This window comes from Pyrus communis, chromosome 14, assembly GCF_963583255.1.
Source record: "Pyrus communis chromosome 14, drPyrComm1.1, whole genome shotgun sequence".
NCBI classification, from domain to species: Eukaryota; Viridiplantae; Streptophyta; class Magnoliopsida; order Rosales; family Rosaceae; genus Pyrus; species Pyrus communis.
Genome location: NC_084816.1, coordinates 24,385,585 through 24,409,353, shown reverse-complemented (window position 1 = coordinate 24,409,353; position 23,769 = coordinate 24,385,585). Strand labels below are relative to the sequence as shown.

Here is a 23,769-nt window from a genome sequence, read left to right as displayed (position 1 = left end):
CAAGTGAGTCGATACTTTTTTTTTTTTTTTTTAAAGAAGAAGTGACGTGGTATTTCATTGATAAAGTCAAAAAGGCTAATCAGCACACAAGCAAATTATAAATAACATTTTGGGTTTGCTCAAACCAAGTACAATCAATTTCGGAATGAATGGCAAAACGAGCGAGCCGGTGGGTGTGTATGTCTCCACAGTGGACAACCTCGTTCGCTAGCTTAAAAGAAACCCAATAAGGGAAATTTCCTTAAAATAACTAATTTAGATTATAGAAAGAAAAGAAAACTCTTACTTCATGGAATCTCCTCCCAAACCCATAAATCTAACAGAGAGGAGGGGCATATGGTTCATGTCTCCATGTGACACCTAGCAGAGTCCCAGTTAACTTCAGTTCTTTTCAATACGATAGTGGTTTAAGGATGAGTAATTTCTACTTTACTACCATAACCACTGTTTATATATTATAATCAGAAATTGTGCACTTGTTGTACTGTAATGCTACAATCCTTAACTATGGAATCTTGTGGTCAAACCAACATTAACTTTTATATATTTATATGATTATAAATTTAAAATATAACATATATGTTATTTAGTAATAGGGTAATTTTCACTTTCTTATCCTTATTAATAATATAGTACATGAATTAATAATATTGTTTAAGCAGTCACCAGCATTCTAGTATAATTAGCACTATATTGTCCTAGAAAAAGAACATGAGAAATTTTATTTGAACTCATATAATTTTTTTTTTACACCCAGCTTACTCATTATATTCATATTACTTTTAATTAAGTTATCAATACCTCTTTAAAACTAAATTTACTACCTAAACTACCCTCATAAACCCAATTCAATATATAAATTTATCTTTACAGCCATTTAGAAAATAAAAACCCAAGATTAGTGTTCGGCAACTCATTCAAGGCATAAAGAGAGCAGTTCCTCTCACATATTTGTCTCGTGCTTAAGCATTCTTTTGCTGATTTTGCTTAATCCCATATATGCTTTAATTAATACTTCATCTGCTGAGTTTGCTTAACCACATATAGATGATTAAAAAAAATTAAATCCCATCTATGTTCCGGCTAGTTATTATGCTTTGGAAAAGACACTGATTTTGATCCGAAACCTTAAACAAAATTTAAATCAAACGAAAGAAACTTGCATCAATCGATTCATACTTTAGTTGAAGGATTCAAAATTTCAAAATCATCATCCATCGGTCAAAAAGAGTTTGGCTTTTTTTTTTTTTTTTTTTTCTATGAAAGCATCTTAGGATTTTAGCTAGATTAACGTAGGATAAACATTGCGTGATTGTAGCATTTGATTATTGAGTGTGAGTTTATTGATAAATTTTAGTTTTATTGTTAATCAATAGGATAAAATAACAATTCACACCTTAAGTTTGAGTTGAGTGTAAAGAGAATTTATATAGAGTCAAATAAACTTTTCCAAAGAAGATATAAATAAGAGTAGACCATGAAAAGAAGGAAGAAAGACTTGTAGAAAAAATATACAGCATGAACGACCAAATGCTACTTTACCAGACAAATGTGAAGGAATGCATTAGTAATGCAGGATTGCATATAAATATAAATATATATACATACATATATATCTCTATATTACAGTTGCACTCTATCTTGTGAAGGAGTTCGTAATTGTAATTAACTCTATACGACATGATAGTTTTGTAGTATAATTACTAGCTTTATTTATCTATTTGATGTAGCTAGTAATTAATCACCTTACTAAGCTTTTCTCAAGGATGTACTGTAATCAATCTTCGTATCCACTTTTTTTTTCCCTAAATTTCATAAGTCATGCCCACTTTCAACATGCGCTTGTGAGGAATATTAAACACTTGATCAGTCTGCCTCAAATTTCTCTTCAAGAAATTGTAAGCATAATCAATCAAAAGTCTGCTCACTATACCAGCTCCTTCGGCAGCGGTCACTTCATTTTCCCCAATCAAATGAACAACTCCCTGCCTCCATGCTTTGTCTATTGCCTCAATCTCTCTGTCCAACAAATCTTGTTGCTTATCTTGATCATCAACTTGCCGCTTTGAATCCTCCTTTCCATTCTCTCCACTGTTCACCAAAGTCCAGTCTTGGACTTCTTCCTTGATCCCAAACTTGATCTCCCCATCAGTACTGTGCATATTATTTCTATGAGATATCCAAAAACTGTCCTTTATGAACTCTTTCATCTTTTCCACCAACAATCCTTCGAAGGGTTCATTCTCATTGCGAACATCCGTGTACCCGTACCTTACAACACATCGGAACACATTCAGATCCTTAGGCTCCACTCTCCGAAAAAGAAAGCGCTCTTCTAGCGGAACCTTGCTTATAGGCAATGATTTGATCGAGACAAAAACAAGGACGGAGTGCAATGCAGGAACATTCGCAGCGTAATGATTGAAGATCGGCGGGATGCCTTGAACAAGTTCGGAATAGAAGATGGCAAGGCCAGGCATGCGGCAAAAATTTCCGTCAATGGCGGTTTTCTTGAGCTGTTCGGGAGAAATTTTCTGATCAAGCTCGTAATAGTACTTTCTTCGATGCACATCATTCCACACAAACATTACAAACATCAACACTGCGGCAAACGCGAGGGGAAGATATCCGCCCTGGTCAAATTTGTACAGCATTGAACTTAGACACAGAAACTCTACACTTCCAATGACAAGAACATATGAGATGATGAGGACTATGTTGGTCTTCCATATCATGATCATGATTAGCACTAGGAAGGATGATGTAAGCGTCATTACAAACACCACTGCTATACCTGCATATATATCCTTAAGGTAATTAGCTAAAGTCATTCATTAGTTTCATGGACACAGAAAATTTTTCCTGTCAGACTGTAAATATGGACCATATAATTAATTTGACACTCTTTCGTAAATGTGAGACGATGACTTAGGTTCAGATCGATTATGGACCTAAGCATTTGTTTGAAGATATAAATTTGTTGAGAGAACATTACCATATGCATTGCCGATCCTTTCAAGGGTTCGAAACCCTAAGGTGACTCCAACACAAGCCAACATGAGAAGGTAGTTCACTTCCGGAATGTAAACTTGTCCGGCATACTTGGTCGATGTGTGCACGATTTTCACACGAGGGAAACACCCTAATGATAGTGATTGTTGGATTATAGAGAAAGTCCCTGAAATCATAGCTTGACTAGATATGATCGATGACAGTACACTCACTACAAACATAGGCCAATACAAAGGTTCTGCACGCATGATCAGCAGAATTAGTAAAAAACCGATACGCATGAGTAGATTAACATCATATCCACTAGGATATTCTGCAGATTTGATATTTAGCTTGTAAAAGATTATTATAATATTATATACTTACTTGGTAGCGACTTGAAGAAGGTATCTGCAACAAGAAGATGGTTCTTGCGAAGAAAAGAAGCTTGTCCAGCGTATGTCAATACGAGAGCTGGATAAGTAATTGCGCACATACTTAGTTGAATGGACCGTACTGTGAAGTGTCCCACGTCAGCAAATAAAGCTTCAGTTCCTGCAATTTGTGAAAGTCATTAACACTTCATTGAGAAATATTTCAGTGTGTAAATATTGATTTTGAAGAATTTGAATGAGTTACAAACTCATGGAGTTTTAATTGACTTTCCAGAGTTTTTATGTGAAATTTGTGTGGATTCTCTCAAAATCTGAGGGGAGAGAGCCTTGGTTTTTTAAAACCTAACGTACAGTGATACACTATGAAATTTCTCTCAATTTATGAAAACATTTTTAATTTTTTTTGTTTAGAGAAATGCTAAGAAAACTCTGTCAAAAGTGCTGGGGCTCTCCATGAACTCTCCACCACCTCCTATTTTTGGTTTAACTCTTGTACCAACATTATAAAATATTATGCCAAAAAACATGAGGTAAGGGAGAGTCCATAGAGAGTCCGACTTTGAAAGAATCTCCTTAGCATTTTTTAAAAATGAAATCATAGGATTGTATATATTTTGACCTATAATTTCTTTAAAATCTTGCTTGAGTACACTCGCATTTTTATGAATTTGTGTAAACTCTTTAAAAATATTGATTGAATTCTACAATAAATTCATTTAAAATACGAAAAAACACCACCAAAATTTTTAATGAAGTAAATTGGAAACCTGTTATGGCTAAGACAATGCCACCAATAGAAATCCAAGCATCATGTTTGTTCCTTCTGAAGTAATCTACTATGTATTTTGGGTTTAGAGCCTTGACCACCGTCGGATCAAACTTGATGAAGTTGTAGACGCCAATTCCAGCAACCATGATAAACCAAATGCAAATAATTGGTGCAAAACTGTAGCCTATTTTATCAGTTCCAAATCTTTGAACCATGAATAGGCCAATCAAGATGGCTACTGATATCCAAACAATCCGGTCTGTACACACAATATAAATTCAAATTAATCAAATTATCTTTTCACTATCCATTTTATGTACCACCACAAATAATATGTGCATCAAATTATCACTACCATCCGTCATGGCAGATGTAGCTTGTTTGATTCCTACCACAGCCGACAGAACTGCCACCAAAGTGGAACAAAACAATTGTTATATGTTCAAGTCAAAAGACATTAAGCACATAATGATCATGCGAGATTAACAGTGCAGTGACACTAATGAGCATGCAAGTAAAGAGATTTTTGACAAAACTACAAGGATGGTCTCAACATCGATACTATTTATGACTTGATCATTTATTCAAAGAGATTTTATACAAAAATACATAAAACTAATAGTGAAACTTTTGAATATAAAAATAATTTAACTAAGATTCGCTTCAAGAATTCAAGCATATAATCATAAATATTTGCATCTCTTTATATAAATCATCACGCAACCATGTCAAATGACGAAAAATATAGATATATACATCTTTTCTTCTTTGTATTTAAAGATCTGACAAACCTGAGAGGGAAGGAGTGAGGATACCATCGCCAATGACCATGGAAGTACCAAGCATGGTGGCGAATAATAGAAAGACTTTAGCGACTGGGCTGTTCTCTAATAAAGATTTAAGCCTTGATGCCCTCTTTACACTTTTGGTAGGGAACTCGAGCTCAAAATTTGAAACATCACGATCCTCTGGCTGTTGACTCGGAGTCAGACCAATCTTGGCGTATCGACACAGCAAAGAGTATAGTGCGAACGTCCCTCCTGCAAAAATTAAAATTATGTATGTCAAGCGTTATATTTGCTGTAGTGATCAATTTTTTTTATCTAAAGTTTTTTTTGTTAAATTATATATTAGATAAATCATTGACGAGGTTTGAACTCACGTCATCATTAAAAAGACAAAATTAGGGATTTTAAAGTGGAAGAATTTTTAAGGGATTTTTTCTTTCTTTTTCAAGTTTAATGTCCCCTTTTTATATTTATTTGTTTCCTATGACAAGTTGGGAACATCAAGTGCAAGAACATATAGTTAAATACGAAGGATTGAGTGAGTGATATTGTTTTGTTTGTAATTATACAGATCTAGGAGAAGGTATGGAATCTTACCTTCGCCATTATCGGTGGCCCGTAAGACGATAAAAGTGTACTTAATCAGAGGGATTAAGGTGAGAATGTAAAAGAGCAAGGAAAGAACACCCAAAATGTCATCGTCATGGTTGATGCCTTTGTTGAAGATGCTCGCATACATATAGAGAGGTGATGTACCGAGGTCACCAAAAACTATCCCAATGCTCTGAAATGACAGGTGCATTGTCACCAGCCAGTCCTCATCCTACAAAAGGTCCAACAGTGATCAGTATATGATTTATGCTCAATTAGGTTTTTATTTTAAAAGTTAGCCTCAATTCCACGTCACAATTTGTTTTTTTTAATACGATCATCTATTTATATTAAAAGCTGAGAAATTTGAGTTAAATCACACAATAGATCAATTGTAATATTTTAGTGTTGAATTCTTTTTTACAAGAATTGAACTTAAAACCTACCACTTAAGAGTGATATAGCCAAATAATGTGTAGACATAACTGTAAACATAAAAGGAAAAAGTTTGAAATCAATGTTCACAACAGAGAATGAACACTTTCGAAGACATTTTATATATAAATTAGATATTCCTAATTAGCATGAGCCCTATGTGAGATCCTAATAGGAGACCAAACAGGGACATGGGATCAGATGACAATCTACGTCTTCAATTGCTCTGTCTCATATAAAGTGAAAAGAAATATCACTAAATTGTAGTATTAGTAAACAACTTCAATGTTTATTAGTTAAGAAATTATTAGTTAGTATATCCGACACGTCATATTTTCAATCAAAATTCACCACACCTTTTAATTTTAAAAAATATAAATATTTTAGACTAGCTTTCCATGTTTATCCCTTGAAATAAATTTGCCAATTTTATCATATTAATTACATGGAATTATTGTCATTTAGTATTACAGTTTGATTGTATTTCTCCTTATTTGTAAATGGTATATATGAGGTTTAACTTTGTAGATGACGAATTTGATACCAAGTTATTATGACAAACTCATTGTGTGTTTAGCCAATCTCTCACATTTTTTTTTCTTCGAAAAAGACCTCTCACTTAAAATGAAGAATAATACAACTAGAACGTTGTAACTAGTATCTATGTATTTAAAATATATATAAAAGCGTTAAAAGCAAGGACTAATTGTAAAATAATATCATTCTTTTCCTTTTTGTATCGACTAAGCAATAAAAACAAACACATTTTCTTTTGCTTTAAAAAAAAAAAAAAAAAAAAAAAAAAAAAAAAAACTATTTTGTTTTCTTTCTTTTCTGTTCAACAACTGTTCGTCAATTTTTTTGGTTGAAAACAACCTATCGTCGATGAGAATTGCAGTCGAAACCTTTTGAAATAATATGGAAATTGGTACCACTGAACCAAATGACTTTGAAAAGTAATATTTAATACACAAAAATATCAGTAAAATTAATCTCTTGTAATATATAGTACTATTAAATAACATATGATAAATGGAGACCTTGGACGCATGGCCATGGGGAACTGTTAAGCTGCGTGACTCAAGGTCCAAGGAGTCGTCTCTTGGCAACCTTTCCCATGAAAGTTTCTTCCCTTCGAGTTGATCCTCATCACGATCAGGATGATCAGAAACTTCCTGATGATCTTGGCTTACTGGATCTGTGGAGTTTTCCACTATATCAGGCATTTGTATGAGACCTCGATAGCCACTCAAATTAATTTCTAGAGAGAAAGAGAGCTGTAGGTAGGTTTCCTCTTAAAGCAAGTATGAGGGTGTGTTCTCCTGGATGTGAGGATAGAAGGTGATATTTAAAGGCAAATTAAGGAAGAGGCCACAACTCATACGGAGTACGTACTCCCATATACTCAAATAATACTCATATACATTGACTGATTGATCGTATAGATATATGCATAATTTTTTTTTCTTTGAATAAATTTTTTGTAGAGACAAATTATGCGAGATTAGCTCTTCATCAACAGTCGTGTGCAAAACACCAACCCTCTCCCAAAGGAGAAAGGACCATTGCACCCAGAAACCCCCCACCTGTCCCCTCTCTACTAGATTTTATTAATAATATGAAGTAAAAAAAAAAAAAAAGTAAAACAAGTGGGGAGACTAAGCCAATACACGCTAAAAACAATTAACGAAAATGATATGGTCTAGTTTACGACTTCTTCAACTTCAGCCACCTGAAATTGATTTTACATAATTCCGTTGCTCATATTTCATTGCCAAAATCCATTTCCACAGCAACAATTTGCTCCTCGTGACTTCGAACGGAAGAATGGAAGCTCGACACAGTCTCTTCTATAAGACTAATCAACAAAATCGGGTACCATGTCCCACCACGTAAAACTTCTATTCATTGCACCAAAATTATCAAAAGCATCTGCCAAACAATTCCCTTCCCTGAAAATATGCGAAAAAATGCAAGTGCAAGCGAGCAATATGCCATAAACAATTTTCCCAAGAAACTTTAAGAAACCATGGAATATCCATGGAGTGAGTTGATAGTAGGCTAATGACATGCATAGAATCTGTCTCTAGCCAAATGTTATGCCATTCTTTATCCCATGCAATATAACAGAACAATAGCTAGTTAGGACAGGAGGTTTTTCGTTGTACCAATACACACTATTATGCAGTGTTATAATTTTATTTAAATTATAATACGTGTATTTAATTTTTATTAAATACCTTAAAAGTAAGACATATGAAACATAAACATTGCAAGTATCCAAAATACAAGACATATGAAACATAAACGTTGCAAGTATCCAAAATACACATATTTCTCGACTAGGACATATGAGATTGAAGATGTAGATGGGAGTCGGTATAAAAAATTACCTTGGCCTTTTTCTATATTATTCACGAATCACAACTTCTAATTTTAGAAGCTAAGCATTAATGAACGGTTCAAATTATAATATTGTATGGTTCAATGATGCCATGTAAAGAAAATTAACTCTTTATATGTAAAGAAGCCAAACAGTCTATCCATGATTGCACAAATATGATTAAGGAAAAACTATAGAATAATAATAAGCATGAAAACCAGAATTGGTGGATTGTATATCTAATTAAGCTTAATTTTCAGCTAATAAGAACTGTATTAATACTGATCACAGTTAATTTGTTGCTGTGCTTAGTTATAATCGGATAGCTGGCTAGTTTAGAGCAAAAGTCAAGAGAGTTTTCTAGTGGAAATGTCCACGTGATCGTCGTCACGTGTGACATGAGTAGGATTTAGGCTTTAAGCTTTTGGAAGTATCAGAGGAAGGCTTATAATATAAATCCTTCAATTTAGAGACCAAAAAAATGAAAAGATTATTATTCATTTTAGGGAGTTTTAACGAAAAATTCTCGGTACTGTTCACTTTAACGAAAAATCACATTTTTATACTAAAAAGTCAATCCTGATACTATTCACTTTACCTTTTATTTTGTCCTTATTGTTAAAACTCAAAGTTTTCAAGTCATTTTCAATAATTTTTCTTTCATTTTATAGTCGTTGATCTAAATAGAAAAGACAAAATAAATTCAAAAAACTATCATAACCGCTGATCTTCCACTAAACAAAAAAAAAAAAAAAAAAAAAAAAATAGCGAGACCCATCCCGTCGAAAGCTGCACAACATTCTGAGTCCCCATTCAAGTGCTTGGGACTTCACCCAACTCAAAATAGTCATGGAACCACCCCATTTGTGAGTCCTGCTGTCCTCAATTTCGAGGAAATATATAGGGTCTCCGGCCAGTCCTTTTACTATGGGGACTGGAGTTTCAGCCCCTTATAAGTAACAAAATCTCTAAATTTATGTGCATACAGTCGTAAAAGGGTGATGCGGACTTTATATAGGGTCTCTGGAGATGGTTAGCCGTTGGCATTGTCAAAATTCCATTGCGTGCTGTTAGCTGCTGAGGGCCAATCAGCAGGCGCTACTTACAACTTTGGTAATAAAAGAAAATTGTGGCAACTGCTACTGCTAACAACCCTTATGGCTTTTATGCCAACTTCCAACTAATTAGATCCATGTTCATTGTCTTACAATGTTCACCAATAACTTGAGAGAAGAAGATCACTGGATATTCCAAAATGTAGCTGGAATTGACGATGTCATGAGAGCAATTATGCAGTCAACTTTCCAGGTTTGGTAACAATAATTGATAGTATTCTAACACCGCCTGCTCTTATTGGATATCAGTAGTTAGAATTTTCCGTCAGATTTATGTTTATATATTAATATACCTATATGGGCGGATCCATATGGGGACACGGGAGGTCCCGGGACCCTCCAGAAGCCCGAAGAAACACTTGCGATCAACCTTCGGGACCCTCTAACAATTTGGGCAGGTGCAGTAGAGAGGCTTATTGCCTCTATGAATGTTCATTCAACAGTGCTTATAACGAAGAAGAAGAGGTTTCTAATTTTTGTTTTAATCCTCCAAATTGTCGCAATCTCGCAACTTTAAACTCAAGTTACCCCATCCCCTAGCACCATTTGCCATTCCACCACCTTTAACTGCCTAATTTTATTTCTTCCAAATTCATTTAAGTTTTTTAATCTTAGAGTCTCAACTCTCAATTGTAATATATATGTTACATTAACAAATTTCATCTTTGTAGTTTCATTACGGTTATCCACCCCTTCTAGGGGCTTGGAAGACTCACAAAGGAAGAAGAGGTTTCTAATTTTTGTTTTAATCCTCCAAATTGTCGCAATCTCGCAACTTTAAACTCAAGTTACCCCATCCCCTAGAACCATTTGCCATTCCACCACCTCTAACTGCCTAATTTTATTTCTTCCAAATTCATTTAAGTTTTTTAATCTTAGAGTCTCAACTCTCAATTGTAATATATATGTTACGTTAACAAATTTCATCTTTGTAGATTCATTACGGTTATCCACCCCTTCTAGGGGCTTGGAAGACTCACAAAGGCATTTCAGCTTTTTCCTGGCCACAGTCAAGCAGACTCACCAGTTTGGAGCCTCGAACCCGGGACCTCCCTATTTTTTGTATTTTGAGAGCCAAAATCCGCACCCTTATCACTGGGCCACTTGATGTGGTTGATTAATTTTGATTATTCAATTAACCAAATTTAATAAAAAATAGTGATATGTAACCAAACTAGTCTAATTTTTTTTTTTTTTGGAACTTTTATCTTGGGACCCCGCGATCTTGAAATCCTAGATCCGCCACTTAGGGGATGATCTTTGACACTCTTTTTTACACAATTTTTTATCTCCATCTATCTTTTAGAATATTATTCATACATCATCCTTACAAAAAAATTTAAACAAACCCAAAATTATTAAAACATTCATTTGTAATGAAAAAAATGAACGATTACGATTCTACAAAGAAATCTCAAACCCTTAATTGAACGGTCAATTGTTTCAAATTTGGGTGATTTTAGTTAAACATGATCTTTTAGGGAAGATATAAAAGATAAACGGTTCGGATCGTTAAAATATATTACAAAGTGGGCCCCATAAAATTTGTGTCAACAATTGTATTAAAAAAAGTAGCAACATGGATATGTCGTCATATATATAGCCCCATACATACATACGTATGTATATGTGTGTACAATCCTACTCTCCTAAGGTTCTCATTTAGAAGACCTGTGCAGACCAAATGCATATTAGTGTTTGTAAACATTTTAGGCCTTTGGATGAAAGATAATATAATCTTGTGGATTATACGCATTTGATCCTCATAGGTCCTCAAAAACATCCCATGCTCTACACAAAAAGGGTCAGGAGTGGATTAAGCCTCACAATGAGCTAATAATAATGTGATTCAAATTACCTTTGACGAGAATCGAATTTAAGACCTCTCACTTACAAGTGAAAAGAAATACAACTAGACTGTAACACTAAAGGATAACATTGCATGCTCTTATTGGATATTAGAAAATTCGATTAGGTTGAAAATAACCAAGGGCTCAATTTAGAATATTCCAACTCCAAGACAAACTTTGTACGTGTTTTCTGTTTGCCATCGAAAACTAGTCACCAAATGCTACAAAAATGTTGTGTGGATCGATAATCTTGCCACCGTATGAGTTAGGTTAGATTAGGTATATGCATGATGTGGGAGGACATTAAGATTTTGGATTATGCGATCGGAGCATCCTCATCTAAAGGGCTGAAATATTTTGTAAACATGGTGCTGATAGAGAACAAGAGTTATTTAGTTTAGGTAGGAGTATCCGGTAGGGCTACCAAGGTCGGTTCTGGGATTTTTGAAACCCGGATGACCCAAAAGAATGTATTCTATCTTCATATGAGAAAAATTATTTGTTTCACGTATAAGACTTCGATAAAAATATACTTAGAAAAACACTTCAAACTCAATAATCTAGAAATATGAAAAATTAATTTATTTTGTATTGAGAGAAGGGGAACAAAAAAACTCCGGACTTACAAGTAGATAGATGATGAATTTGTTTCCCTTCAATCTAAACTTTTAAAGTATTTTTAAATTACTCATGAGTGTTTTTTCTTATTTACTAATCTTGTCAATATGAGACTAAACAAATAATCATATTTTCGAGTCTTTAATTGGTATGTATAAACAATGAATGAGTACTAAATTAAACCTGGTATTGGTAAAGACATTCATACATATTTCTTGAAGGCTAATGTTAGGGATACCAAATTTTGAAAAGGGTGTGATGTGATTATTGATAATTGAATTATTATTTGTATGTTGATTAACATATCTATTTTCTATGGATGGCACGTCATCCCGTTCCTTTTAACTTAGAATAGTAAATATTGTTTGTAATAAATATATACATACATACATATATATATATATATATATTAAATAATGTGTATATGTACCATGATGTCCGTGTTAAAGTTATAAGGACGGACCAATGATTCAATATTAATATTGTCTTCAATTTAATCACCCACTCATTCAACAAAAGTGAGAATTTTTTTCCACTGAAAATTCAGTGTGATTAGGAATGAAACCGTGTAACTATAAGATGTAAATTTCTGGCAAACGAAGCGGGATATTCAACATCCTCCACCAAATTTTCTGTCAGGATTGAATACCAACATTACTTAACCTTCCAAAATTTCAGTGCTAGCCTCTACCGTCATAATCAATACACCCGTTTATCAGAAGACTCTGATGCAAAAGAAATTCACATGCCAATAAATTTTGGACAAGTAAAATTAAAAGCCCTTCACGACATAATCAACTACTAAACTCACTCATCGGGGGCCATTTATTTAGGAATTGGATCCTCTCCTAGGCAAAGCCTCATGATCCTTCTGATCCATTAATACGGATCGTTAGATTTTGATCTAACTACTACAATTATTATAATTTTTAAAGAGATCATTTGTTTGTAGCCGTTGGATCAAAATTCAACGGTCCATGTTATTGGGTCAGAAAAATCCCAAGAATTTGCCTCGAAGAGGATCCAATTCCATTTATTTAATATGGCCCCTCCACATCTATTTATAAGCTTCTATACACTTATCTTTTCTTCAAATTAATTCAGTTTGCCTGTGTTGCTATAAGTGAGCGAGCGAGTGACTAGTTTGCTTCAATGGTGCTTTCCTGGATTCTCCCAGCACTTCACTTTACTTTTGTTCTTGCAAATATGGTTTACAAATTTGGTCTACGTATTATTCTTTGTTGAAGGTTAGATTTGAAGTGGAATAAATGTCTAAAAACTGGAACCCACATAACTACTAACTAGTAATTAAAAAGAAATTAATAACCAAACAGAAATTCGTAAAAATTGGAAAGAATTAAAAAAGCACATAGCATTTTGAGCTCAGAATTTTGTTAATTTTATACAACAGAAACCATTGCTTTTGATTAAACTTCTTGATTATTTGACCAAATTTTATAAGTTTATACACTTATGAAAACATATATGGATATACCCCCTTAATAATTTTGATGCCCCCAAATTTTTTTGGGTTTCGGATGGTGGTCCAACTTGCACTGGGCTCAGGCCAACCCTAAGGGCTACTACACTACGACAACATATACAAACTGTAGGTACCACAAATCAGTTGATGGAATTATGAAACAAGAGTAATGTTAGGGAAACTAAATTTGTAAACTAAATGATGTGTCACCAATAAGAAATAAGCAAGTTTATCAACACTTAAGTAATAATTTAATTATCAACTTCTATGTCATTTAGTTTACAAAATTTAGTCTGCACATTTAATCTTCCTAGCATTACCCATGAAACAAAATATAAGATTTACATGAAACAAGATCACTAAGATAATGGTATATTAAACCAATCAAACAACGCATGTGATAAATTTAAAACAATTTGCGTTGTATTATTAGCCTAGAATGTCAATGAATGTAAATTCGCCTAGGGAAGAGGTGTTTGCATGTGCAATCAGAAGCATAATGTGGTCCAAAAACCTATACTGAAGTTTTTCTCCTAGTTTGGTGCTATCTTATATGTGTAGGTTGTAGTTACAATTTATACCCCTTATGATTCAGCTACAATGGACCCGTTCGTAAGTGACTCAAAGAAGCAGCTCATGAGAGATGCTTCTTCTTAAAAGCACTAGCCATAATGATATTTTATGAAAAAACAACGAAAGTGATTTATGGAGAAGCACATCTCGTTCTCCTCATAAGTGATTACACTCGTCTCAGAATTACTTTCCAAATGAGCATTTAGAATGAATAATAAGAGAAATAGAAAATCCATTTCAAGTGTATTCCGAGTGAATTAGACCTTTTTCATTAGCAGCACATAACCAGGAGTACATGACCAAGAATTCCTCGAGCCACAAAATACATGCAACGCACAAATGGGAAAGTGCATACATTAGAGGAATAACTTGTAGATTACAAAATTGGTCATTCTTCACAAACTTTACTTTGCCTGTGTTGCAGGGCCTGCTGATGCCGCATACGGATGGCAAATGCAACAGGCCATTCTCTTCCAAAGGCGATCGTTGTTGCCCTAGGCTTGTCCATTTCGCCGCACCTTGTCAAAAATTGGATTCTCGACCAAATCTTTCGCCGACAGCCTCCAGACTGGATTTGGATCCAACATGACCTGAGAGATTTATTAAAATGTAATGCAATCACCAACGCTATCACAGGGTTCGTTTAGTAGCACAAACCAACCAAGAATCGTACGATGCACATGTAGATTGCAACCGATTTCTTAGGAAATTAACGATAGTGACAGAACAGCTTGACTATATCCAGTAATAGCATTCATGTCAACTGAAACAATGGATATGCAGAATCACAGACAATGGTATTGTTAATATGCTTTTGAATGAAAGTGTCACGGGTGTTTCATCTCAAGAGCCTCTTACTAATATAAGAAGACAGAAATTCCGGTGATCATTATCTTTCCATTCTATTCTTACTTGTAATTATCAAGATTTTCAAGGAAAGAAAAGGAGGAGATAAACCATTTAATTCATTCTTTCTTCTTAATACGCGCTCATACCGCAGGATAAGTTCATAACTCAGAAATACGTAAACAGAAAACAAACACCATTTCCTTTAGCAAAGTTTGGCATTAAGTAATCCAGCATGAGAAACATCATTTTCGCATGCAAATTAATTGCAACAAGTACAAATAACAAAAGTGAAACAGTCACAAGTTCACAGCTATGTTACCTTAAGTAAGTTCTGAAATTGCAATGAATGACCAGGAAGGAGTGGCAGCTTTCCCTCCCTAAGATGTAAAATTTGAGGCCCTGATTCTGGTAAAGGCGAACCTCTAATCAGCTCATAAATAGCAACTCCCAATGAGAAGATATCGGCCTTGTCAAGATCATCATATTTCTCATTCAGGATTTCCTGAGGCATATATCGAGCATCACCCTCTTCAATTGGTAGGCTCTTATCAAGTAGAGTTGCACATCCAAAGTCACCAAGCTTATAAACACCATTCTTCACATATATATTATCAGGTTTTACATCTAAGTGAACTATTCCTCTCCCATGTATAAACAGCAACGCTTTTGCAATCTGTACATATTTTTATACAAGAAATTAGCATATGCCAACAGAAGTGGAAACCTTGTCAAGTTAAAGTGTTTGAATTAATCTAAGACTACAGCCTGGGAGAAACCAAGATAGGATCTCAGATATGTGTCAATGCGAGTGAGTATGCATGCACGCCAAAGTGTCTGTGATATGAATATGGACATACATTATATTAAACCAATTCTGTCTAGTTTACAGTACACCCGTGATCCCCCTTCATGATAGTATTTTCTGTAGAATCAAGTAAGCAAAGGACTGAGCTCAACACCAAAATTAGAACTTCTAAAACATTCATACGGATGTCAAGGAAAGGGTATATCTCTCAAAATACGAGGAATACAGAACACAAAAACACACACATGCACACACATTTGAATATATCATGGTTTTTGAAAATCAAGAATTCATGATTGAATGCACTCTATAACGTAGAGGACAGTATATGAATTGAATATTAGGATTCAATATAGGCGTTTGTAATGAAAGGGGTAAACAGTTGATTAAGGACCTAGCAACCCTGTTTCTTGTTTCATGAGTGAAGACTTCATTGGCTTCTCAAATGTAGTAAAAATGGATCTCTGCTATGTACGCAATCTATTAAAAGTTTTGGTGCTAGTACGTGTTTACATGGGTTACTAACTTACCATTCAGTTTCAAGTGAGAAGCCTGTTAAAACTCATCCACACAAACCTGATACAGGGCTTCTAAAATCTCCCCCTCTTTGAATGGTTGGGACAACTTGTTGATGGATAAGCTGTGATCACATAATTCCATCTGAATGTGGAGCTGCTCATTTTCAAACCAAGACGAGCGGTATCCAACAATGTTTTCATGGGACCCTAGAGAAAGCAAAACAGTTAAACCCCGGGCCCTGGAAGGGTGGACTGTCGTGGCTCGCCACCAGCCGGTCCCTTTTAAAGAAAAAAAAAATTGATGAAGCACAAACACAAAAATTAAAAGACTAAAAATAATGGAAACCTACCTAAAGCCGCCAGAGATTGAACTTCCATCATAGCCTTTCTCCTGCAAAGGATACAAAAAGTAATAATGCATAAGCAAATGGCTTCAATAAATGACAGATATATCTAAAGCATGAGTAAGCAACCTTTCTGTGTCCAGATACAACTGCTTCATGCTACGTTTCACGGCATACAAACAACCATCAATTCTGTTCAAGACTTTGAATACGTGACTGAAGTACCCACTGCCGATTTGCTAGAAGGAGAAGGCAAATTACAAACAAATTAGCCAAGTGCACAATATTAAAAATTATAACTAGATAGCATATGCTTAAATCCATAAAAATTTTGGGATTTGGTAAATACCTCAATCTCGTGAAAATCAGCACAGTAACGCGAAAGGCCATTTCCGCCCATAAAAGCAGGGAAGAAAGCTGGAGATTGCAGCATTAATAATGAGAACTTGAAGAATCGGTAAACACCATACAGGCAAAATACCAGCGGGGGGAGGCCAGCCCGGAGTGAGCCTCCCATAGAGGCAAGTGAAGTTGGTGAGCCGTATGATGGGCAACTATCTCCTAAATGAAGTATGGGGTTTCAACCAATGTCTTAATATTGAAGTAGTTTCTCATTCGCAACTAACAGAAGCATACCTGCACATTTCGATCTTTGGTTTCCAAGAGGATCAATGCCCATTTCTGAAGCATCCTTAATATACGGATTCTTAAAGCAAGGAGGAGGCATGACACGACAACGTAAAGCCACAGCAGATTGAGATACATAATTTTGCACCTTCCGCGGTTCTGTTGCTGTTGGTTTCTCTATCATAACCTCATCCATGCCAAAAACATCTGCTTCAAGCTCAACTATCGGCTGATTTCCAGACAATGTAGGGCTGAGAGGATTCAACGAGATATCATCTGCAGAGAGTATGAACTTTTACTTGCAAGACCAATTACCCAAGTAGCCTTTCATCAAAATTTACTTCGTAGTAAAAAAGTTAAAACAAACTTTTAGCCTTACTCTGACACTGTCTTCGCCTCTTTGATTTAAGGGTATTCGATTTCTCGGGTGATTTGGGGCAAGGGATGTTTTCCAGCTAAAAATAGAAACAAACATATTAAAGCAAGAGTCTTTAAACCCAAGTCAATTTTACAGAAATTGTGAAACCCAATCCAACCCACTGTACCTTGGTGCAATCCCAGCCGTTCATCATATGCTGATTATCCGGTGTTATATAATCAGGAGTGCTGCATCAATCAAACCCAAAACAAACAAAAAAATCCGAGTTTTCATCAATTTTTCGAATTCAAATACCAAAAAGCTTGAAAATTTACAAAAGTAATAACGCAGAGAATCATACCAGAAGAAATCTTGGCTGAGAATGAAATCCCTGTCGTCGACATCGGTGTCGACGTCGGTCCCGAGGGGAGCAGAGGAGGGAAGGCTGCCGTCGGCGGCTCGGGCTTCTACAAGGTTCTGGGAGCGAGAGGGGTTAGATGATGACGTCGAAAACGACGATTGGTTCAGGGTTTCCCCTAGCTGAAGCCTCGCCAGCGCTCCCTTCATCTCCCTCCGATTCTTCTTCTTCCACGTTTCTAGGGTTTTGCTCGAACCGACTGTCTCGTTCAGTGTTCTTCTTGCTGACGTATTAAAAAATTTAAACATTTGGGATTTCAAATCGCGCGCGACAAAATGATTGGCTGAAATGGATCTACTGTGCGCTACCGTGATATTTGATTTAGACCGTAGGATTGGCATATCTCCTGGGGGATGAGTTGATGATTTTGGTTTCACTAGATGATGTGGTTGGGGCCAATAGGATCTTTATAATTCGTAAATCGTGTTCGTTTATTATATATTGTACGGTTAGTTTTTGTCAGATACTGTTTGTATTTAATTTTAAATAAAAATATTTAAAATGATTTCTAATCACACGATGTAAGATAAACAGACGTAATTCACAGATCTCGGGATCCACACAAAGAGAATCCAGCGAGGGTTCAAATTCATAGTTGGGGTGGAATATTCTACCAGATTACTGTATCAACTGAAACACCAATTATATTATACTAAAATTTGTATTGAATATTGTACCAATTAACAATTGTACAATCGAACCATATATTTTTATACGGTAATGGTATCTAAAACCTCTACCGAACTATACCATTTATATATTTATATTTTACATCATTATAACTACTATTAATTACGTTTTGTATAGAAAAATAATTCTCATAAAGATGAATGATGAATATTGATACCATGACATTTTGAGCTTGTTTGGATTTGCTTTTAAAATAACTAAAAGTGTTTTTGGTGAAAATATTTTTGGAACCAATCCTTAGTAAAAATGCAAGTAAATTCTAGAAAAACACTTAAAGTGCTTCTTGGAAGAAACACATAACTGGTATTTCTTGCAGACAACACTTTAAATGCTTTTGGAACCAAAAAAACATTTTCTCTAAAAGCGCTTTCAGTCGTTTTAAAAACACATCCAAATGAGCCCTTTAACACTACAAATATGACTATATGAGACATTTTATTCTACCTCAACAATAGATTTTGTGACTGACAAATTGTTTATGGATTCAGGTTTTTATGGTGGTATATGCAGGCCTTTAAATTCAAAATGTATAATCAAATATTGCATTTAATCGATATTTTAAAAATTATTTTTCTTATTTATCTAAAAAGGTAAATCCGTCACTAACAAAAATTCACCTTAAATTAATAAATTTTGAAGTAGACATTAAATGACAAAAAAAAAAAAGTTCTTTAAAATATTGGACATTGGATGAGTCTAAATCAAAGGAATCCTAAAAAAGACTCCTAAATATTTATTGTTGTGAAGTAATAAAATTAGTGGGTTAAATAGTTAATTTTTTTAAGAAAAGAAAAATTAATAGAGATCGAACTCGTACCAAATTTTATATATTTTTCATCACTGTAATAAAGTGTTATTGACGCACATCCTAAACATAAAATAGAAAATTATGACAAAAGCGATATCCAATTTTTGGTTTGGCCCAGTGTGCAGGATGTGCTAGGCTCTAGTTTTCTCTTTGGGCCTGTCTCGAGACTCCGAGCCCATCGTACAGTTCGATAAACTGAAAAAATTATTCCAACCCAACGTACAATATCATAAATCAATTTCTCCCTACTGAAACGGCGGTGGATAATACTGAAGTTCCCGGGAGGAGGAAATTGGCGGCAAAACCCTCCGCCTGCAAGCCCCTTTCCTTAAACCCATAATTTCCTCCGTCGCTGAAGATTTCTAAGCTCCGTCGCCATGCTTACGCGTCGTTTTCAGACGAGTCCAGATTCTGATCAGAGCATTTCCGGTAAACTCTCTCGTTTCGATTGTGTAAAATTTTATTTATTTGGGAATTTTGGCTTAAGTGTTTTTGGTTGTTCATCTGGCAGATGAGGAAGAATCTGACCGAGAATTTCCCAACAATTGCGCTGCGATTGGTGGTTCCGCCAAGAAAAAGGTTCTTATTTTTCCAGGAGATCCTATTATCTTTGTGAGGATCCGATCCTCCAATCACATCCGTTCATCTGCATCTTACGGTCAAAAATCATTGTAAATTTTTTTTATGTAAAATTGAATATAAACGATACTTATAATAATAATGTATGATGAACGGATATTATTGGAGATCCTCACAAAGAGGATAAGGATCCTCTCTCCTTATTTTTATATTTATTTTGAGAGAAAAATTGGAGCAATAATCCCAAACTTTGGCCCAATTGGAGTCTGAACTAAAATCCATGAGTATTGGTTCCTGAACTAAAGTTCGGATTTTTAGTTAGCAACCAAAGCTCTAGTTGAGCCAAAGTTCAGTGACAATTTCTCCAATTACCTCTTATTTTGCTTTAAACTTCAATGTTGTTGATTTAAATTGTATGTGTGTGCATTGTTTATGTAATTTTAATTGATCAAAGGTTGATGCAGTGTGTTTGGATATCAGGAAAATATGAGAAAGTAGAGAAAATTATGATAACTACTTTTCTGGTTGTATTGACAATTAGGCTAGTTGGCCAATGCAGTGTGCCTTGCCGACCCTTTTGCACCAAATTTGAATCTCCCTTTCGAAGTTTAGAATAGAATATCATCTTGTAAAAAAAGTGATTATAATTACAATGTTTTGCTTTTAGATTACAATTAACAATATCTTCATTAACTGAAAACAAATCGATAATTAGGCTGAATAACTGAACCACTCATGTGTCACAGTCTTGATCGGAGAAAGATTTCCTATGGCCTGAGGTCAGAGTAATTTTGATGAGCCTATGCAGATGTTTTCACTTGATTGTCTGCATTAGTAGAAATTCGAAACTTGTGTTGCAGGAAAAAGATGGTTTATTAACAAAAATTCTATTCCGTAACAGGAGGAGTTACCACTTTCATCACGGCTGGAAATGCTCAAAGGTATTGTGGTTTTTCGAAAATGGCTACTAGGGTTGTACTGGCATACGCTCTTTTGAGCAGCAGTATTGTTCAATTGTTTCAGATGCAGGTGCGAATGTGTATGCCTGCAACTTGGAGGATGAATTGAGCTCCGATGAAGAGGTATTATGCATTCGGATATAGATATATCTTATCCTGTATTGTGTATTAATGAAGGATTAATGTGCTTGTGAACTGTTTCTGGAAAAGGGGAACAACATGAGTGCGAAAGTTTCGGTTACTCTTGGTGCTAAAAAATTGCAAAAGGATTATGTTCATTGCATTGGAAGAAGTGATAAAGAAGATGAATCATGTACATGGTCTGAAGTAAGTAAAGAAGCTGAGGCACTCATGCGATTAAATGAACAAACTTCATGTTCGTCACCAAAATCTGATTATTCAAAAGTGAATAAATCGTTCAAAGGTAATGTATCCTGTTTGAAAGGTGACCCTTAAACTTTTGTACATTGTCACAGTCTGTAGTGTGTTCTTTAAACTTGATAATCTACTGTTGTAGGAGTGAAAGACAAAGGCAAGCCAAAAATTTCCTTCCGTTTCAAGACTCAAAAGAAAGGACCCTCTTGCTTTTCTGTATCTAAAAACGAAAGTGATATGTCATTCAAGGTTCAACAAGTGCCTGAAATGTTGAAGGCAATTGAGCCCAGGACTGAAGAATATTTGGATTCTGAGCTTATTGAGGATATTCAAGGAGAAGAGGAAAATCAGCTGGAGATTGTTCCTGTTGACGTTAATGAACTTGGGCATGAATCTATTGAGCAGTCAATGGCGGAGCTTTTAGATGGCCTTCAAGATAAGACAACTATGCTGAGAGGAAGATCTAAAGTGGTTCTCTGTCTTCTTTTCTTCAAACATGTTTTTCTCTTCCTTTTCCCATTTACATTTTTCTGTTCCCTGTTTCATCTAGCTTTTGTTTCAGTATCGTAGAAAAAGGTGTAAAAAGGCGCAGCCTGTTATGAAGATTGTATCTTCACTTGGAGATAGAGTTATTGACAGTGAAAGCTCCCCTGAGCACTTAGGCCTGGGATCACCAAGTAATAGCGAGGTATCTCTCTGTACTGATTTCCTTATATGTTCATTCCTGCTCAAATCAGTACTTTATCAAACATATAGTGTTTAGCAGGCCGATGATCAAATTCTGAAGCTTGATAAACCGGAGGTAAAGAGGCAAACACTGGTAGATCGCTTTCAAGAAGCTTTGAGTGACAGAGCCCTTGTTGCAGTGCCTAAACCATTAAGGTAAATCGTGTGATCCTGTTATAAGTGCAGTCAATGTTAGTACAAGTGAATTCTTTACTGGTTGCTAAATGTGCATATCTACCGGCAATTTTGTAGAATTGGATTATTTGGGCAACTGCAGCAGGTCGTGCAGAGTGAGAAAGAAAGTGATATGGAATTCTTGAAGAATATCGAGAATGGAGCTAACCAAAGTAACAAGGCCTTGCAATTATTTTCTTTTTAAGTTAATTTCTGCATGCATAGACTAAATGTATGGGAATTCTGCAAAATATAGTGTTAGTTCTTCTAAAAAAAATTTCTGCAAAATATATGCCTTGACTTTATTCCTCGTTTCTACACTTCCTCAGATGAACCAAGCTGCATTGATGTGAAAATTCTTTCAAGATATTTGGATGCGAAGTTGACAGTTTGCCACTGCTCGTTTGGAAACAATGTAAAGTCGCTTTAATAATCATTTCTCAGACGTTCTTCTGGCGACATGTTATTGTGTGAATGCAAATGCAATTTCTCTCACAGCTTTGTTAGAAAGGATGACTGAAGATCTGTGTTTCTTTGTGCAGCACCTCCCATGGCCAGAGAGCCCCAAGAATACGGTGAACGAAGAAACAACATGGACGGTTATCTTCAATCCAAGAGTTTGTGATGATGTTGACCTTGAAGTTGGCAAATGCATTCGTATTCACCCCCCATGGTATGATTACGAAATTTGAATCTTTGTTAGACTTTGCCTATTCTGCAGTACCATTGTATAACAAGTGTACGGATTAATGTAAAGCACGATGGATAATTTGGGCAGGAAGGAGATTCATGTGGGGAATGACAAAAGCATTATCTTATCCGTGTATTTCTCTGAGATTTCAATTTGACAAGATACGGTTTCTCCACGACCAGGATTGGTACGATATGTTCCAGCCTAACTTCAAAGTCCACCTCGCTCGATGCTCAACAATCATCAAGCTTTACATGGTAAGCGGGTTGAGTATCAATTGAAGGTGGTTATCCACAACCTCCATTCGGATTTTGTATTCATGACGGAGGGAACTATATGCTGCCAGTGTCGGAGGGATATCGTCTGCTTGAACATCGTTATGGCGATTCAAGTGGTGCAGCCAGTGAAGAAGTATTTTGGCTTTGAAATGAATGCTGTATTTGTGGGAGGAGTGGTTGGTTGGTGAGATTTTTGGTTGTAGTTGGTAGTGATCGCTTGATCGTCAATAGTTCTAGTGGTCCTGTAATTCTGATGGGAGCTGATCCCGATCCATTAAAGTGTACACGAATTAATTGTCTGCTAATTAACAGATGAATTTGTAAACCACTATTAGTAAATTTCGGATTCGCTGATTTGGCGGGTTTTAAATTTTGGTTTTTCTTTCTCTTTTCTTTTCCCTTTGCTAACTTATGGAGAAGGTGTTTTATTCAAAACGGAAGAAGCATCATACGATCATGCATAAGTAGCGCCTAAGATGGCAAAAGTCAGAGAGGTTGATCGGTAATTCAAATATGATAATCAAGAAAACAAAAACGTAAGCTTAATTAAAAGATTCTTTCTATGAATACGCTGTTAGA

General features: G+C 35.3%; 2 protein-coding genes and 1 pseudogene across 3 annotated transcripts; 1 reads left to right on the top strand and 2 right to left on the bottom strand.

Annotated features, from left to right (window-relative positions):
- Positions 1 to 1,805: 1,805 nt before the first annotated feature.
- On the bottom strand, positions 1,806 to 7,195 carry LOC137714209 (potassium transporter 5-like). Its single transcript, XM_068453477.1, has 8 exons — positions 7,010 to 7,195; positions 5,541 to 5,766; positions 4,947 to 5,195; positions 4,511 to 4,561; positions 4,154 to 4,414; positions 3,379 to 3,546; positions 2,996 to 3,250; positions 1,806 to 2,794 (listed from the first exon to the last, which is right to left on the bottom strand). Exons 1-8 carry the CDS (start codon positions 7,193 to 7,195, stop codon positions 1,806 to 1,808), a joined length of 2,385 nt encoding a protein of 794 aa, XP_068309578.1.
- A 7,087-nt stretch (positions 7,196 to 14,282) lies between these two features.
- LOC137714660 (wee1-like protein kinase) lies at positions 14,283 to 19,746 on the bottom strand (annotated as a pseudogene).
- Positions 19,642 to 23,544, top strand: LOC137715947 (uncharacterized). Of its 2 annotated transcripts, none has more exons than XM_068455312.1 (12): positions 19,642 to 19,837; positions 19,920 to 19,987; positions 20,889 to 20,928; positions 21,011 to 21,069; positions 21,157 to 21,370; positions 21,464 to 21,792; positions 21,884 to 22,009; positions 22,085 to 22,203; positions 22,300 to 22,394; positions 22,551 to 22,636; positions 22,764 to 22,894; positions 22,979 to 23,544. In XM_068455312.1, exons 1-12 carry the CDS (start codon positions 19,786 to 19,788, stop codon positions 23,067 to 23,069), a joined length of 1,410 nt encoding a protein of 469 aa, XP_068311413.1. In that variant the 5' UTR covers positions 19,642 to 19,785; the 3' UTR covers positions 23,070 to 23,544. The 2 variants fall into 2 exon arrangements, with proteins under 2 accessions (XP_068311413.1, XP_068311414.1); XM_068455313.1 differs by having other exon boundaries at positions 22,551 to 22,642; positions 23,000 to 23,544.
- The last annotated feature ends 225 nt before the right edge of the window (positions 23,545 to 23,769 follow it).